General features: G+C 42.2%; 2 protein-coding genes across 2 annotated transcripts; both read left to right on the top strand.

The window, feature by feature from the left end:
- The first annotated feature begins 290 nt into the window (after positions 1 to 290).
- LOC123133544 (F-box/FBD/LRR-repeat protein At5g22660-like) lies at positions 291 to 3,250 on the top strand. The gene is made up of 5 exons (XM_044553017.1): positions 291 to 473; positions 562 to 1,489; positions 1,656 to 1,817; positions 1,904 to 2,057; positions 2,969 to 3,250. The coding sequence occupies exons 1-5, from the start codon at positions 355 to 357 to the stop codon at positions 2,980 to 2,982; spliced, it is 1,377 nt and encodes a 458-aa protein (XP_044408952.1). The 5' UTR covers positions 291 to 354; the 3' UTR covers positions 2,983 to 3,250.
- A 3,935-nt stretch (positions 3,251 to 7,185) lies between these two features.
- On the top strand, positions 7,186 to 11,989 carry LOC123133543 (MEIOTIC F-BOX protein MOF-like). Its single transcript, XM_044553016.1, has 5 exons — positions 7,186 to 7,240; positions 7,336 to 8,218; positions 8,425 to 8,586; positions 8,678 to 8,831; positions 11,755 to 11,989. The coding sequence occupies exons 2-5, from the start codon at positions 7,349 to 7,351 to the stop codon at positions 11,769 to 11,771; spliced, it is 1,203 nt and encodes a 400-aa protein (XP_044408951.1). The 5' UTR covers positions 7,186 to 7,240; positions 7,336 to 7,348; the 3' UTR covers positions 11,772 to 11,989.
- The last annotated feature ends 4,489 nt before the right edge of the window (positions 11,990 to 16,478 follow it).

Here is a 16,478-nt window from a genome sequence, read left to right as displayed (position 1 = left end):
TCTTTCAAGACATTATTGACCCACTGGCTTTGAAAACTTATGCTTGCCGCGAAGCTCTGGCTCTAGCTGAAGACCTTGCGGTTTAGAATATTTGTGTGGCGTCGGACTGTCAAGAAGTGGTGAATGATATTAATCGGGGACTGGATGCCCAAATGCTGCGTTGGTACATGAAATATCGAGTCATTGTAATAGTTTTATTTCTTGTTCTTTTATTCACAAGCGTAGGAACCATAATTATGAGGCTCACAATCTTGCCAAGTTTGCTAGTACGCTAGACTGAGGTAGACATGTTTGGTTGGGAAATCCTTATGACCCAAACCTTGTACCTATGTCAATTGTCTTGAATGAATAAATATGGCCAGATTTCTCAAAAAAAAAAACCTATTTGGCGGTCGCCGCCAACGAGTTTCGATTCTCGCGGCGGCGGCGACTCGTGACGAGCCGACTTGCCGGGGGCGATCCGGCGAGGTGAGGTGAGGCGACGTCGCCGTCAGGCATCCATCCGACCCCCGCTCTCTCCACCCTCTCCTCGCATCGTTTGATCCTTCCTTTGCTTCGCAGCGCCAACCACGCCCGCCACCTACTCGACAGAATGCCTCCTAGCAGGAAGAAGCGCAAGAGTGCGCCGCCGGTGACCGCCACCGACCACATCAGCGCCCTCCCCGACCATATGCTCCACCATTTGCTCTCCTTCCTCCCAGTGCAGGCTGCCGTGTGCACGTGCGTGCTCGGCCGGCGCTGGCGCCACCTCTGGAGGTCCACCACAGGCCTGCGCATCGTCCGCCTTGACGACGATGATGTCTTTGAAGTCAAAGACCTCCGGAAGTTCATGGACCATCTGATAGCCCTGCGTGAGCGCACCCAGCTGGACACTGTTGAGATCAAATTCGATCAATTCGACAGTGATGATGTGCCCTATGTGAACCTATGGACCCGTTTTGCCGTGATGTGGAAAGTTCAGGCGCTCACCCTTCATATCCTCGAGGATGGTTACCTCCACCTAGACAACCTGCACCTTGTCTCTCAGCATCTGGTAACATTGGACCTTCATTCTGTAGCCCTACAAAAGGCCTTTCTTGATTTTGCTAGCTGTCCAGCATTGAAGGAACTGAAAATGAATGATTGCGAAATCAATGCTGATAGGATATCATCCCGTTCCCTAAAGCATTTGAGCATCACTTTTTGCCGCTCTGACTCAGATTGCCGGGTCCGTATTTCTGCTCCGGGCCTTGTCTCTCTAAAACTAGAAGGCTTTCATGGTATGACTCCTTTGCTTGAAGACATGGCATTGCTAGAAGCCGCATGTGTTAATCTTGGCAATAGATGCAAAGATGTCTGTTTGAATTATGACTCTGGTGTTTTCTGTGGAGCTAATGATAATACATGTAAGAATTGTGTTCCTATTAGTGACGACGGCAGCAGCAATTGTGTGCTTCTGGGTGGTATCTCAAGTGCTAAACACCTCAAGTTGATGTCTGAAATAGGAAAGGTATGTCACTTGTCTTTTAACTCTTTTGTAGTTAACCCTTTTTTTGTGGTGCACTATCTACGTATTTAGTAAGTTATGTATAACCTCCAGTTGAGTGTTCTTAGATCAGATCTCACATTCTCAGTTAGGATTACTTAATTTGGTTACCTTTTGTATTTCTACCCAGTTCATTTTCGCAAGAGATCTGAAACACTGCCCTGCATTTAGTAAGTTAAAGACATTAGTACTCAGTGAGTATTGGTGTGAGGCTCCTTACTTGGATCCACTAGCATGCATTCTGAAAAACTCGCCAGTTCTAGAGAAGCTCACTCTTCAACTATTTTCTGAGGTATTAAACTTCTAAATGGACAATTGCTGCACTGTTAAAGTTATTATCAGTTATCCATATTTGTTGAATGTTTATGCTTGTCTTAGGGACCAAATCATGAAGTGGAAATGGAAGGAAGCTACTGTTGCATGGAGAGACCGTCTGCAATATCAGAGCACCTTAACATAGTTGAAGTCAAATGTAATGTGGTGGACAAGAGGATTCTCAAAATTTTGAGGTTCCTGTGTGCATTTAACATACGTAAGCTAACTAATGGCACTTTGCATATACTCCGTATTGTGAAATTAGCTTCCATATGTCAGAAAGAAACTAATAGAGCAAGCAGTGAATAAGAAAATCATGGAATATGTAGGAACCGTTTGTAGGGTGCCAAATTGTTTGAGGCAATGCAAAATCTGGACCGCATCTGGTGACTCACAAAAGGGAAAACCAATATAATCCATCTATTGGCAAAGGATATTTCATTTAACCGTGTCACGGCAGAAACAATAAGTGTAACAGAACATGTGGTCTTATTGATTAGTTCTGGTCTTGTGGGCACTGGCACAAATGTCTGAATTGATTGGTTCAGGGTAGTGAAGTATCTTCACATGTTGCTTAGCTCTGAATTGTAACTCAAATGTGTGCAATAAAACAATATTTGACTCGTTGTGTTTTTGAATAGAGGTACTAGTGAATAGCAATTTTATTGCCTCGATAAATATAAGCAGTTGTTGCACTTATGGGCTAAATTATTCAGCACCCGATTTGCTTGTGATTCATCACTTTGTTCCTAGGAAGTCTTAAATAACAGTCTACATAAGATTTCTTGAGAAACAAAAGTCTGTTCATAAGCATGTCTAGGACTAGTAGTGTATGTCCGTAATTTCTTATTTCAAAATCCCCTTGCCACGAAATTGCTAATGACATTTTCAGTATTCTAATTAGGGGAGGAGTTTAACTAGATGATTTAGTGTTAGATTATCAGCTAAGAAATGGCCGTATCTAAATATAATGAAAGTTTGTCCCCAAATCCATATTAAGATAATTTGAATGGCTAATACTTTTCTGAACTCTGTTCTGGTATCTTAATTTTCATAATCAAGTAACTGGGCGTTTTTTACTTCTGCAGATACAACAAACTCTTACATTATCTTTTCATTTCTGTACAGGATTCAATTTCTAGCAAAGGCAAGAAGACTTGGGTTGATGGTTCATATGCCATGGCTTGACTATTCAGAAATGCAAGGTTTAAGCATATATGTCGCGAGAGTGTTTCCATCTTTGTGTCTTTGTGCGCATCATATGTGAGTTCTTTCCGTGTATGGTCTGCATCATAAGCCTATGAACTTTATACCGCCCAGTTGGTTGTGGGGCTTGGTTTCCTATTCCAGTTTTGGTTCATGCTGAATTTATTCAGCTCTTGGACTGGCCAGTGCTATCTTAGCGTTTCTTTTCGGCTTTGGTGCATTAACTTGTTCTGTTATGGGGTGATCCTTTAATTCTATCTCCCTGTTAAGAGCTTTATGTTTGGAGTAGCGAAACATGGCGTGCTCATTTACAGATATTGCAGTTTTCGGCTGGGTGCCATCGATCCGGATGTTTGTTCCATGTTCTGCACACCTAGGCAGAGAAAACTGAAAATGAAATGCAGCAGCTCTGAACATATGTTACCGTGCATTCTGAAATCAAATGGTCCAATTCGGTTGCTGCAACCGTACTGTTTCTCCACACTATTGACGTCGATGTCACGGTCTCAGTTGTCCCCAACGGCAGTATAGACAACAAGCAGACAGTGCGTTGGCCTCTCACAATCAACCGCGGGTGATAGCTACTAGGCTTTGCCTCCTCGTGCCCATATTCCGAATGTTTGCTGCAGTAATAGCAAGCTACATCTAATAAACCTGTGTAGCTCATCTTCAGGAAGATCACACCTGCAACAACTTTTATCAATATGAATCAAGTAATTACCTGCTCGTATACCAATAGGGGGAGCAGTCTCCATGCAAATGTTTGGATTCTAGGGTCCAAAGTCTTTTGAGTTCTCAGACCTGCTTTACAATGTTAGAAACCAGCATAGGAGGAGGTGTGGGCTAGTTGTTGGGAGTGATCTGAAAGTCCTGAAAGCAGGGTATGGCATTTGCCTGTAGGAGTTAGGTCCCAACAGAGGATACCTGACTCTGTCATGCCGAATTATTGGAGTGTTAAAAATTATATAATTAGTAGGCTGAGCAAACAGCGGATTAATGAGAGCATGGTTGCAATTTTTCTGATTATGAAGCCATGAATCTTTCACCATGGCAGGATAAACAAACTGGGATGTTGAATAATCAAATGATTGTACACTTCGGACCACGAAGAGCACCAAGGGGTGCTCCACGCAGATATATTGCCTTGGGTGAGTTCATAAAAGCAATGAATTTTAAGCTTAGGCATAACTTTAAGAAGAGAGGACCAAAAACCTGATTTTGGTACAGAAGAGCTGGTCAACCAAATAGAAGAATTAGGGAAGTATAAGGCCTTAAGGATGCAGTGAAGATGAGACGAAGGGGCTTCAACAATCCTTCAAGTGACATTAAGAGTTAAAGCTTGATTCATTGCAAGTTCCTAATCCCCAGGCACCCCTCTTTCTTTTGAAGTGCGGATGTCTTTCCAAGCTTTGAGACAAAGAGCTTTAGAGGTAGAAATATCTTTGATCCTAGTCCACCAAAAGGTTGTAATGATGGCAGTAAGCTTAGCTATGAACTTCTTGGAAAGCATATTGTTGGCCATGTAATATGTAGGCATAGAGGAAAGCATGTGCTGCACGAAACGTTTTGGGTAGCTACCGCCACAACCCTCGACATTGGTGACAGGATCTATAGGCTACCATCATGACTGTTGGCGGTAGACTTCTGCCACATCAGTGTGGTTAGTGGTCTTGGTCCAAGGGCTACCGCCATTGACTATGGCGGTAGCTTGTCTACCCTATGTCGCTGCATGTGGCGATGGAAAAAAGTCAAATCTTGAAATATATTAGGAACTGGGGTGATTTCTTACTAATATTGTCACTAAAGGTCAAAGCAGTGATTTTGGCCTCACACAAGCCAAACATCCGGAGCACCAAGGCCCTTGTGTCTCTGTGCTGAGCGGAGCCAAAGACCACGCCAAGTATTCGAAGCGCGCCAATGAGCAAAGGCAGCCTGCGCCAAGCGCTGCCATCGAAGATCAGAGCGCCACAAGGTCCAAATGCCGCACTGCCTCCGCAGCCACAACGACTGCCATCGCCGCGAAGCCAGGGCTGCCGCCCACAAGCTGGGCCACCATTTTTTGCCGTTGCCAGTCGAGCAACCCCTCTGTCACCATTTTCTGCATGAGCTTATCTTGGCAGCGTCATTCGGGACAGATAGGAGGTGGAGAAGAGGGGTGGGCCCCCCCGAGCTGCCATGAATGCGATGCATGTTATTCGCAAAAAAAAGAAGGCGATGCACGTGACGTGGGAAAGGAAGACCATGCATTTTAATGGATTTCTTCTGTTTGGTATGTGTGTCCTTGGCGAGGATGTCTTGACAGTGAACACAATGCCACAAAATAAACATACCACGACCCTGTGTCTGTATTGGTATGGAACCTGTGGCCAACTTAACCATGATCGGTGAGCATATGGTGTTTTCGTCCAGGAGATCATTGGCTCTCGGATCTGGTGGATTGATGTATGATGCTTTAGCCTGTTTTTCATGGTGGTGGTATCGACGATGGTATCCGCCGTGTTTTGGTTAGAGATTCTCCCATTTCATCATCTCTATTGTTAAAGGGGGTTGGTGTTTGTACGCTAAACTGTGGTTTTGTCCCCCACTCCGGCTTGGAAACAATGTTCTGCGTTAATTCAATCAAATCTTACAAAAATCATGCGCTGCATGAATTCAATAAAATCTTACTAATAATGCACAATATTAACTCAATAACTTTTTTTTTACCAAAATCATGCCCTGCAGAAACTCAATCAAATTTTACCAGAATCATGCGGTACATTAATTCAATCAAATCAAATAAAATTGTTACCAAAATCTCAACTAAATCAAAACTTTATTTGCCTTACCAACCCATACACAAATCAAATCAAATCTTACCGAAGATGTAACTAAATCAAAACTATTCTCTTGCCTTCCCTACACACACCCAAATCAAAATCAAATATTACCAAAATCTAGAATATGGTAGGTGTAACGTATATATCGGACATGATTGTTGTTGAACCAATAGAATATGTATATCCCCATTACAATGCACGGGCAATTTTTGTATCAGTAGCTAGTTATTAGAGATGATGACTTTAAAGAACTTTGATGTAACTTTTAGTTTATAACAAAAAAATTGTTACTTTTTTTGTTTATTAAATCTAATGTATTTCACTTAGTACTTAATAAATCAGATGTTTGCTAAAAAATAAACTTATTTTGATCGTCGATCGTGAACAAATTTTAGGAAAAATATATAGTCCAAAGACAATCCTCATGCATTGTGGGTTCTAGGGAGAGTGAGGCCAACAAGCCTCCAAATAAGTAATGTATCCCTTTGAGCATTCGTATATGAAATAAAAGTTTGCCTAAAAATGAACTAAAGGTGAGTTGTTTATCACAAAGGAAAAAATCAGCCAAATACACAGTGTTCCACGCCCATGCAACTAGGCAATTTGTTCATAATTCCAAACTAAGCATCTCAAACTCATGGTCCTTTTGGGCTGTTTTTATAATGTGGTGATCTTCTAAACATGGCATCACTTGTATATGAAACAAAAACTTAAAACATTCATGTTGGTCACCCTTATAAAAAAAGGTTCAAATATTCTTGATCATGATTATATATTTGTTTTAATGATATAACTCTTATGCGTCTAAATTCAAAAGATTCGTGCAGAAAAAAAATGTCCATGTATATAATTGTTTTTCATGTTTTTGGAAAAAGAAGGTTGTTGTATGAAAAGTAAAAAAGTATAAAGACTTTGTGATGGGAACAATTTTAGGTAATCCTCAGATAATATTAGAACTAGCTATGAACAAATTCATTTAGAAAGAAGAATAGTTGTGATGAAACAAGAAACGTCTTATGTTCTATTTCGGCCCGTGGAAATTTTTTATTTTGGGTCATTTTTTAGCACTAAGTTGAACAAATATTGCAACCACCTACGGACAATATGTTTCAAAAAATGGCTAAAAATTATAAAATAAAAAATTGAGCGAGAAAGAAATAGGACAAATGAACTAATCAAGAAAGAAAGGAAGAAAGAAAAATATTTGAAAAGTTTGCCGAAGTAAATGAATGTAATGGAGATGGGCTGGCCCATGAGGCGGGGTTTTTCAGTTCCTATATAGCCTTTCTCCTGGAGCCCAACCTCCCTTTGAAGGTGAGGTGAGGCGGGTCCGCCCATCTTCCGATTCTCGTGGCGGCGGCGACATACCGGCGAGGTGAGGGCGAGGCGACTCCGCCGCAACTCATGCATCTGTCCATCTCATCCCATTTTCTCAACCCTCGCGCCGTTTGATCCTTTCTTCCCTCGCAGCGCCGGCGACGCAATGACTCCTAGGAAGAAGCGCATGAGCGCGCCGCCGGTGCCCGTGCCCGTGAGCGCCTCCGACTGCATCGGCGCCCTCCCCGACAGTCTCCTCCAGCACGTGATCTCGTTCCTCCCAGCGCAGGAGTCCGTCCGGACGTGCGTGCTCGCCCGGCGCTGGCGCCACCTTTGGAAGTCCACGAGAGCCCTGCGCATCGTCGGCCTCGACGGCCGGGAGCCCGCCAGCGTCGAGGACCTCCGGGTGTTCGTGGACCACCTGCTGATGCTGCGTGAGCGCACCGACCTAGAAAGTGTCGAGATGAAGTTCCACAGTTGCTCCGAAGGCGAGGTGCCCTATGTGAGCCTATGGACCCGTTTCGCCCTCATGTGCAAAGTTCGGGCGCTCGCCCTTGAAATCTCCCATGCATATTTCTACCCGGACGACCTGCCTCTTGCCTCTCGGTACCTGAAAACATTGGACCTTTATGGTCTAGGCCTGCAGAAGGCATTTCTTGATTTTGCTGGCTGTCCAGTGTTGGAGGGTCTGAAGATGAGTGAGTGTAACATCTCTGTCGATAGGATGTCATCACCTTCCCTGAAGCATTTGAGCATCACTGGCTGCCTCTCCGATTTGCGTTGCCGGCTCCGCATTTCTACTCCGGGCCTTGTCTCTTTGAAGCTAGATGACTTTTTCGGTAAAACCCCTTTTCTTGAAAACATGGAGTTGCTACAGACTGCATGTGTGAGTCTTGGCAAAAGCTTCAGCGATGTCTGTATGAATTATAACTCCGGTGTCTTCTGTGGAGATAATAAGAACGGATGTGTCAATTGCGTGCTTCTGGGTGGGATCTCAAGTGCTAAACATCTTGAACTGATATCTGAATCGAGCAAGGTATGACACTTTGTCTTTAACTCCTTTATTTATGGTAGTTGTACCTCTTATGTGCTCCACTACCTACACCATTTATGGAAAATCGGAGATAAACAGATTACATATGCATCACCACCAAACTGGGTGTCTTAGATGTGATCATCTCGCATTCTCACTTTCTCAGTAAGGATTACTTGGTTTAATTACTTTTTGTGTTTTCTTTCCAGTTCATTTTCACAAGAGATTTGAAATGCTGCCCTACCTTTAGTAAGTTAAAGACTTTATTACTCAGCGAATACTGGTGCGAGGCTCCGGACTTGGATCCACTAGCTTGCATTCTGAAAAAATCACCAGTTCTAGAGAAGCTCACTCTTCAACTTTTTTCAAAGGTATAAATCTTTTAACTAGATAACGGTTGCAGTGTTAAAAGTTATTATCGGTCATCTATCTTGGTTCAATGTTTTCGCTTAATTACCATAGGGACCAACTCATAAAGTGGAAATGAAAGGAAGCTACAGGCCAATGGAGGGACCATCTGCAATATCAGAGCACCTTAACATAGTTGAAGTCAAGTGTAATGTGGTCGACGAGAAGATTCTCAAAGTCTCGAAGTTCTTATCTGCATTTAACATACGTAAGCTAACTAATGACTCTTTACATGATCCCTATGTGCTTAAATTAGCTTTCATATGTGGGAATGAAACTAAAAGGAAAGCAGGTAGTAAATAAAAAACAAATTATGCATGAAAACAGTTTGTAGGAATCTATTATTATTTAGTATACTGTTAAGACGATAGAATACGAACGGCTGAGATTCACTAGTATAAAATTCCGATATTGTACGGTTGAGATTTGTCAAATACTCCCTCCGTCCGGAAATAGTTGTCATCAAAATGGACAAAAAGAATGTATCTAGAACTAAAACACGTCTAGATACATCTTTTTTTATCCATTTTGATGACAAGTATTTTCGGACGGAGGGAGTATATAAGAACTCACAGCACGTAAATCTAATTGGTTAGAAATAATTCAGTCGGACAATTGTTGGATCCGGATGGGACTTGTAAGGTAAGCCAAGACCAATTAGCTTACCGTAGGATGAGACGTACATAGACACAGTTTAGTTATTACTACCGGATGCTTCCCAATTCAATTAGTACTCGGCTTCTTCAAACTGAATAGATTAGGTAATAAATAAGAAATTGCACGCACGTACGTGGTAGATCCATACTATATATATGAGCAAAATGTGCAAACTACAATATCATAATTAGTTTTCTTGTGAATATCATAATTAGTTTTATGGGGAAAAAACCTACACCGTCAAAAGTTGCGGGTACATATGTTAGGCTGAAAAGTCAAATTATATTTATTCTATAGAACAGAAAGATCAACATGGCTTCTTTAAACGGCAACAATGTAAATTACAACACACAATAATTCGAGGAAAAAAAGGATCTACACGGCTTATTTTTTGACTACCAACCGATAAGATGAGATATGTGGTGGCGGAGAAAATAATTTCAACATAACATCCGCTTGTTCCTTCTGCTAATAAAAAGTTAGGGAACATTTTTTAGTTGTATCAAGATGAATGTGTTTGAAACAATAAGAAAAGAGTTCAGTACAATGAAGACCAGCATAAAAATTCATGGATTTGGTTGCTAATAGAGTCCACGGAGCGATGACATAAAGATCGTGTAAATAATGCATGAGATAGCACAAGAAGAATCTATGGGTTCATGTCAATGTCATGTGTATGCAAGTGAGCGTCATATGAAGGATGCTGATAATATATATTGTGGCAGCAACTATGCATATTGAAAGCAACAAATGATGTAGATTATATGGTAAGTCATTTTACATATGCTGAACAATACAACATAGCAAAAACAAACCCAAGACAAGTTGTGAACCATCTAGCTAGAGACCTAGGGTTAGTCCATAATTTCCCAAAAGGATAATGCCAAAGTTTTAAATAGCGGGCTATACCATTTAGTGGTGGCTCAGCAAGAAGCAATGCAAAACTATCGTGGAGCTATAGCGCGAAGCTAAGCCTATTTAATTTTTTTAAATCATGAAAAAATAGAAAATATAAGCATACAATCAGACATCATATATGATATATCCCATATACTTGAAATACACATTTTACCAATGGCTTTGTCGAACTCACTTGCGTCCCTCCTCTAGCTGTAGCTGCTTAGCGGTGCTAAATGCATGAGTTCAAATTTAGTGCTATAGCGGGAATTATAGATGTCTTCTCGTCATTCTCAGTTTAGTGTTAAATGTGCATTGTTTGGTTATCAACCAAGTAGCAGCCAAAATATCAAAGCCTGACAAAATTTTGGTGGGGTATATTTTGGCACCAATCCAACATACAAAAAAAAATCATGGACTGAATAAAATACATGCAATAGAATGTTGCTAGCATGGTTTTTAATATATAAAAGGTATGTTGATTAGTCAAGTAAATTAGTGCCATTTGATCCTAAGCATTTCTTTCCATTGTACTGTTATGTAAAATACTACATACGGATATTCAAATAAACAATAGTCAAAGTGTTGCAGAGACCATTTCAAAATTAAATTGACATATCTAACATTCTATATGAATCTAGCCACGCAAATGCGTGGGTCAGTCTGCTAGTTCCGAATTGTTTGAGATATGGAAAATCTGGATCAAGCCTGGCCAGGCTCGGAAATGAAACCGACATAATCCGTTTTGTTGGCAAAGGATGTTCAATATATGTGTTGCCAGAACAGCCAGTATAAGACAATATGGACTTGTTGATTAGTTCTGCTTTTATTCGGCACTAGCACAAATGTCTGAATTAATTAATTTAGAGTAGTTATACAGTAGTATCTTCACATGCTGACATATTAGTTCAGAACAGTAACGTAAATGTCTGCAGTCATATAATATTTTTGACTCGTTACATTTGTTGAATGGTTGGTGCTAATCGATAACAAGTTTTTTTTTGGGCTCACTGGCTCAGAGCAGCTTCTTGCCCTTATGGGCTAAATTATTCGGCACCCAGTTTGCTTTTGTCAAGCGCTAAATTATTCGCCATTTCTGTAGACTTGCCTACAAATTCATTACAGTTTATGTAACATTTTTCTTCAGAAATAAAAGTCCATACGTAACATTGTAGTAATGTATGTGATGATTGCATATTTCACATTTCCTTTGCCGTGAAATTGCTTATAGCGTTTTCTGCCTTCTCATTTGAGAGTAGTTTAGCTAAACGTTCGTGTGTTAGATTATCAAATACTCCCTCCGTCCGGAAATACCTGTCATCAAAATGGATGAAAATAAATGTATCTAGAACTAAAATACATCTAGATACATCTATTTCAATGACAAGTATTTCCGGACGGAGGAAGTATAATGGAAGTTCGTGGCTAGATTCATGTTAAATAAGTTGCATCTGGCAAAGTGAATCTCTTTCATGCATAACGAGCTCTGTTCCAGTATCTTCATTTTCATTGTCAAGTAGCCGTGCATTGTGTACATTTGCAGACACATCAGACTTATCTTTTTCATTTCTGTACAGGATTCGGTTTTTTGTAAGGGTGAGAAGATCTGGGTTGTCGATGGACTTACCGGCCCTTGACTATTCAGAAATGGAAGGCGTAAGTATGCTGCGACAAGGTTTCCATCATTTTGGTGCATGTGCATCTGATGCCAATTAATTCTACCGAACAAAGGAATAATTTAGAATTCACAACATATAATTCGTGAACTCTAGACCATCTATCTAGCTGGACTTGGTTTTATGGTATCTTGTAAGTTTTGTTGCACTTTTTGTTCATGATGAATTTCTTGTTGTTGGACTGGTTAATAATTAATACTCGCTTGCATGTCTTTTTTGGCTTCCGTGCATAACTTGTTGTGTTATGAATTTATTCCCTCTTTCTTATTCTCCCTATTTGATTTCCACAAACTTTGCTGGCCCAGATGGGAGGTGGCACCCTTGGACGTGCGTCTTGGGGAGTGCCATGCCATTCGGAGTCCCTTTCTTCAGTGGGCTCCTTGTCTAGTCATCACTGATTCATACCCATGACTTTCTCCTCCGCAAGCACATCCTCGATGCCTCGAAGTGTTGCTGCCCCTTTTGCCCCCACACACTTGAACAACAGACACATATGATGTTCTCTCGCAACATTATTAATGGTCTCCACCTCCCTTCCATTTTGACCCTTGTTCTCGCACGGTGTCTTCCACCGTGTAGAAGCATCGGACTCTAGCGGCCATTTCCCCCAATGAATATCTGAGAAAAAAGCTGGTTCTCTATCTCTTCAGTCTCTCCACACCATTTAGATTCTACAATGACATAATTGTATAATGTCTCAAGTTTACTCCACGAAAAGATGTGGCATCACATGGGATATGGTACCAAGGGAACAAGATCAACCATTGTCTGTCTCTTAACTAAGAGATTAGCCAAGAGCTTATTTTACCCTCTCAATGTTTTCCCTTTTCTACTTCAAGCTGATGTCATACATTTTTAGATACCTTAGGGATCTCTAGCCCGTTCCTTTCTATAACTATAATAAAACACTCCTTAAACTTAACTCCTAATAATAAGTTTTAGGGTATTGGGCAACTAGCTCACCTCCTAAATCTACCTCACAATATTGTACAACGTTTTGCATTTGACCATCTCCCACTAATAGTTCATATCGACACTCACACGCCGCACTCCAGGCCCCCACCATTCTATTTGAATCAGGTTGGGTCGAATCCACAACCCGCCTTAATATTGTACAACATTGTTGGGTCACAAATAGATATTTGGCCCATGGGCTCAGCCCAACGGCTGCACTTCAAAAGGCATCAAAGACTTGTGTGCCACCCTAAAATAGTGGGTTGGCAGAAGAAATCCAGCCCATCTACATGCAACCTTCTTAAAAAAGGTTAACCGGGTTTGAAGAAGGAAAATAGACCCCTCTCAACTCCAAAAAAAAGAAGTTGAAAGAGACACAATCACTTTCCTCCAAAAAGTTATCACGAAAAAACCCCCTTTTTAGAAACAAACGGATAAAAGTGTGGGCTGCTATCAAAGGGGAAGAAAATACCAAATATTTCCACACATCGGCCTAGCAAAGACTTTGTAAGAACAAAATCGTTTGCCTTAACCACCGGTTTGAAATTCCACAAACAACTTTCAGAAAGCTACAATACTTAAGGAGTATTTCAAGGACAGCTAAAAAGGAGTATTTCAAGGACATCATCGGGACGGTTCCACAAACAACTTGGAACCCCTGTTCAAGAATTCATCCGATTAACCAGTTAACTTGCCGATTAATCCCTACTCATAGGGTCACCGAGTAGCCTATAAACTGATAAATCGTCCGATTAATTGATTAAATGGTCGATTAACTTGCCGATTAGCCAATTAATCCCCTACTCACCAGCCAACCGAGCAGCTACCAGTTAACGATTTCCTCAACAATGCTTGGAACTTTCCCTCCTAAACTTTTACCCTTCTCCCATTCCCCAATTTCACAACCTGGACTCACCTTTTAAAGAAAGTGACTGTAAGGGCATTTCCCTACTTTGTGTTTTGGATGATGATAACAACCCCTTGTTGGTCTAATCTTTCTCTAAGTGCTTCAGGTTCTCGGTGATTAGGCTTACATCGGTTTGCTATTCTCTCTGGAAGGGAAAGATCGAAGACGGCGGTTTTCTACGTATTTATCTCTTTGGTCATAGGGAACCCATACTATGAAGAGGGAATCCACATTGGAAGGAGTTGGGGGAATCATTGCACGTACACTTCCGCCACACCCTTCGTTGCCTTCCGTGTTTTGTGTGAGTGAGAGCTCCCCTTCTTTTTCAACTGCCTGCTATGTTCTCCCAGCGATTGTACCGCTCGTTCGAGCAGTTGTACTGCTGGCACCTGGCACTTACCCAACCGCCACCCCAGGGGTGATACCCTGGGGATGAACAGCCCAGTCATGACCAAGCGGTTGTATAGCTGCTCCCGGGCGGTTGTACCGCCACCATGCTTAACATTGACTGTGGGTGTCTCTGGCGGTTGTACCGGCCAAGTACCGCTCAACAACCGGCCCGTGTTCTATTTTGATGTGATACTTAGGCGATGGTGGCCCGGTTGGTCCGGTAGTGCCCCGTAAACCGGTACTACCGGTGGCCTAAGCGGTTCTACCGCTTGGGACTTAGCCACCCAAGTGTCCCGGGCCAAGCGGTTGCACCGGTGCTGTACCGCTCGATCACCGCCCACAGGGGTGACTCCTTACTGTTTCAAGGCGGTGGTTGAGCGGTGGCTGGGCGGTTGTTCCGGTTGTTCTCCACAACCAGTACTACCGCTCGTCTGCCCAGTTATACCGCTTGAGAGGGTTTCTGCAGGTTACCCGTGAGTCCCGGTTGTAACAGGACTAGGAGCGGTTGTACCGCTGCAGTGCTGTTTTCGCAGTAACAGTTGGATTTTAGGGTTTGCTATATAAGGGTGGTTCTTCTACCTACCATATTCACCTCTTGCCTCTCTCTCACCACCATTGATACCTTCAAGCTTTCTTGCCCGATCTCTCTCTCTAGCCACTCAAACTTGATGATTTGCTAGGGATTGAAGGAGGAGACCTAGATCTACACTTCCACCAAAGGATATTTGATTGCCCCATACTTTCTTGTGTGTATTTTGTTACTCTTGGGTGTTTGAGCATCCTAGATGGTTGAGGTTACCTCGGATCCACATTCCATTGTGGTGAAGCTCCGTGGTTTCGTTGGGAGCCTCCAATTCGGTTGTGGAGAGAGCCCCAACCTCGTTTGTAAAGGTCCGGTCGCCGCCTTCAAGGGCACCAATAGTGGAATCACGACATCTTGCATTGTGTGAGGGCGTGAGGAGAATACTGTGGCCCTAGTGGCTTCTTGGGGAGCATTGTGCCTCCACACCGCTCCAACGGAGACGTACTTCCTCTCAAAGGGAAGGAACTTCGGTAACACATCTTCGTCTCCTCCGGCTCCACTCTTGGTTATCTCTTACCTTTACTAGTGCAAGCTCATTGTGTGTTGTACCCCTAGCTTTCTTGTGTGCTTGTTGTTGTTGCATCATATAGGTTGCTCACCTAGTTGCATATCTAGACAACCTACTTTGATGCCAACTTTAATTTGGTAAAGAAAAGATAAAAATTGTTAGTTTCCTATTCGCCCCCCCTCCAGTCAAATATATCGATCCTTTCAATTGGTATCAGAGCCTCGTCTCTTTATTAAGGACTTTGCCATCCGAAGAGTACGGTTGACACCGTAGATGGTGAGGAGGAGCACCCCGGTGTGATTCCGTCCTCGTCTACGGCCGATGGGGCATCCCCGGTCTCACATGAGGAATTCAATATGGCTTTGGACACATTGAAAACCTCCATGACGACCGAGGTCAAAGGCATGTTCAAAGAGTTCCTTGATGGTCTTAAATTATCCACCGCACCTTTGGAAGTGGTTGCTCCCACTAACAAGGTGCCGGATGCCAACTCCGATAAGGAGGAAGCTTCTAGTGAAAAGGTTCCTTTGCCTAGTGGTAAAAGTTGTAATGTCATCTATTCTCATCTTGATCCACCTCTCACTTATGGAGGACCGGTTCCCTCCACGCATTTAAATCATGTGGGTTCTCCTCCCAAGATTGTGAAGAATGCGGATTTTGACTCTTGGGTTTATCGCTTTAAACGTCATTTAAATCATCTTAATACTAACCTTTGGAGAATCATTGAGGAAGGTTTCTATCCGCATGATTGCTACCTCTTGAGCATGCGTTGGTTTTCCCTTGAAGAGGAAAGGGTGATGCAGGAAAGTAGCGTAAGTATTTCCCTTAGTTTTTGAGAACCAAGGTATCAATCCAGTAGGAGGCTACACGCAAATCCCTCGTACCTACACAAAAAAATAAGAACCTTGCAACCAACGCGAAGAAGGGGTTGGCAATCCCTTCACAGCGACTTGCAAAAGTGAGATCTGACAGAGATAATAAGATAAATATTTTTGGTATTTTTCTGATATAGATTGGAAAGTAAAGATTGCAAAATAAAATAGATCGAAAACTTATATGATGGAAAATAGACCCGGGGGCCATAGGTTTCACTAGTGGCTTATCTCAAGATAGCATAAGTATTACGATGGGTGAACAAATTACTGTCGAGCAATTGATAGAAAAGTGCATAGTTATGAGAATATCTAGGCATGATCATGTATATAGGCATCACGTCCATGGCAAGTAGATCGAAACGATTCTGCATCTACTACTATTACTCCACACATCGACCGCTATCCAGC

Source organism: Triticum aestivum, chromosome 6B, assembly GCF_018294505.1.
Source record: "Triticum aestivum cultivar Chinese Spring chromosome 6B, IWGSC CS RefSeq v2.1, whole genome shotgun sequence".
NCBI classification, from domain to species: domain Eukaryota; kingdom Viridiplantae; phylum Streptophyta; class Magnoliopsida; order Poales; family Poaceae; genus Triticum; species Triticum aestivum.
This window is presented reverse-complemented; position numbering and strand designations above follow the sequence as displayed.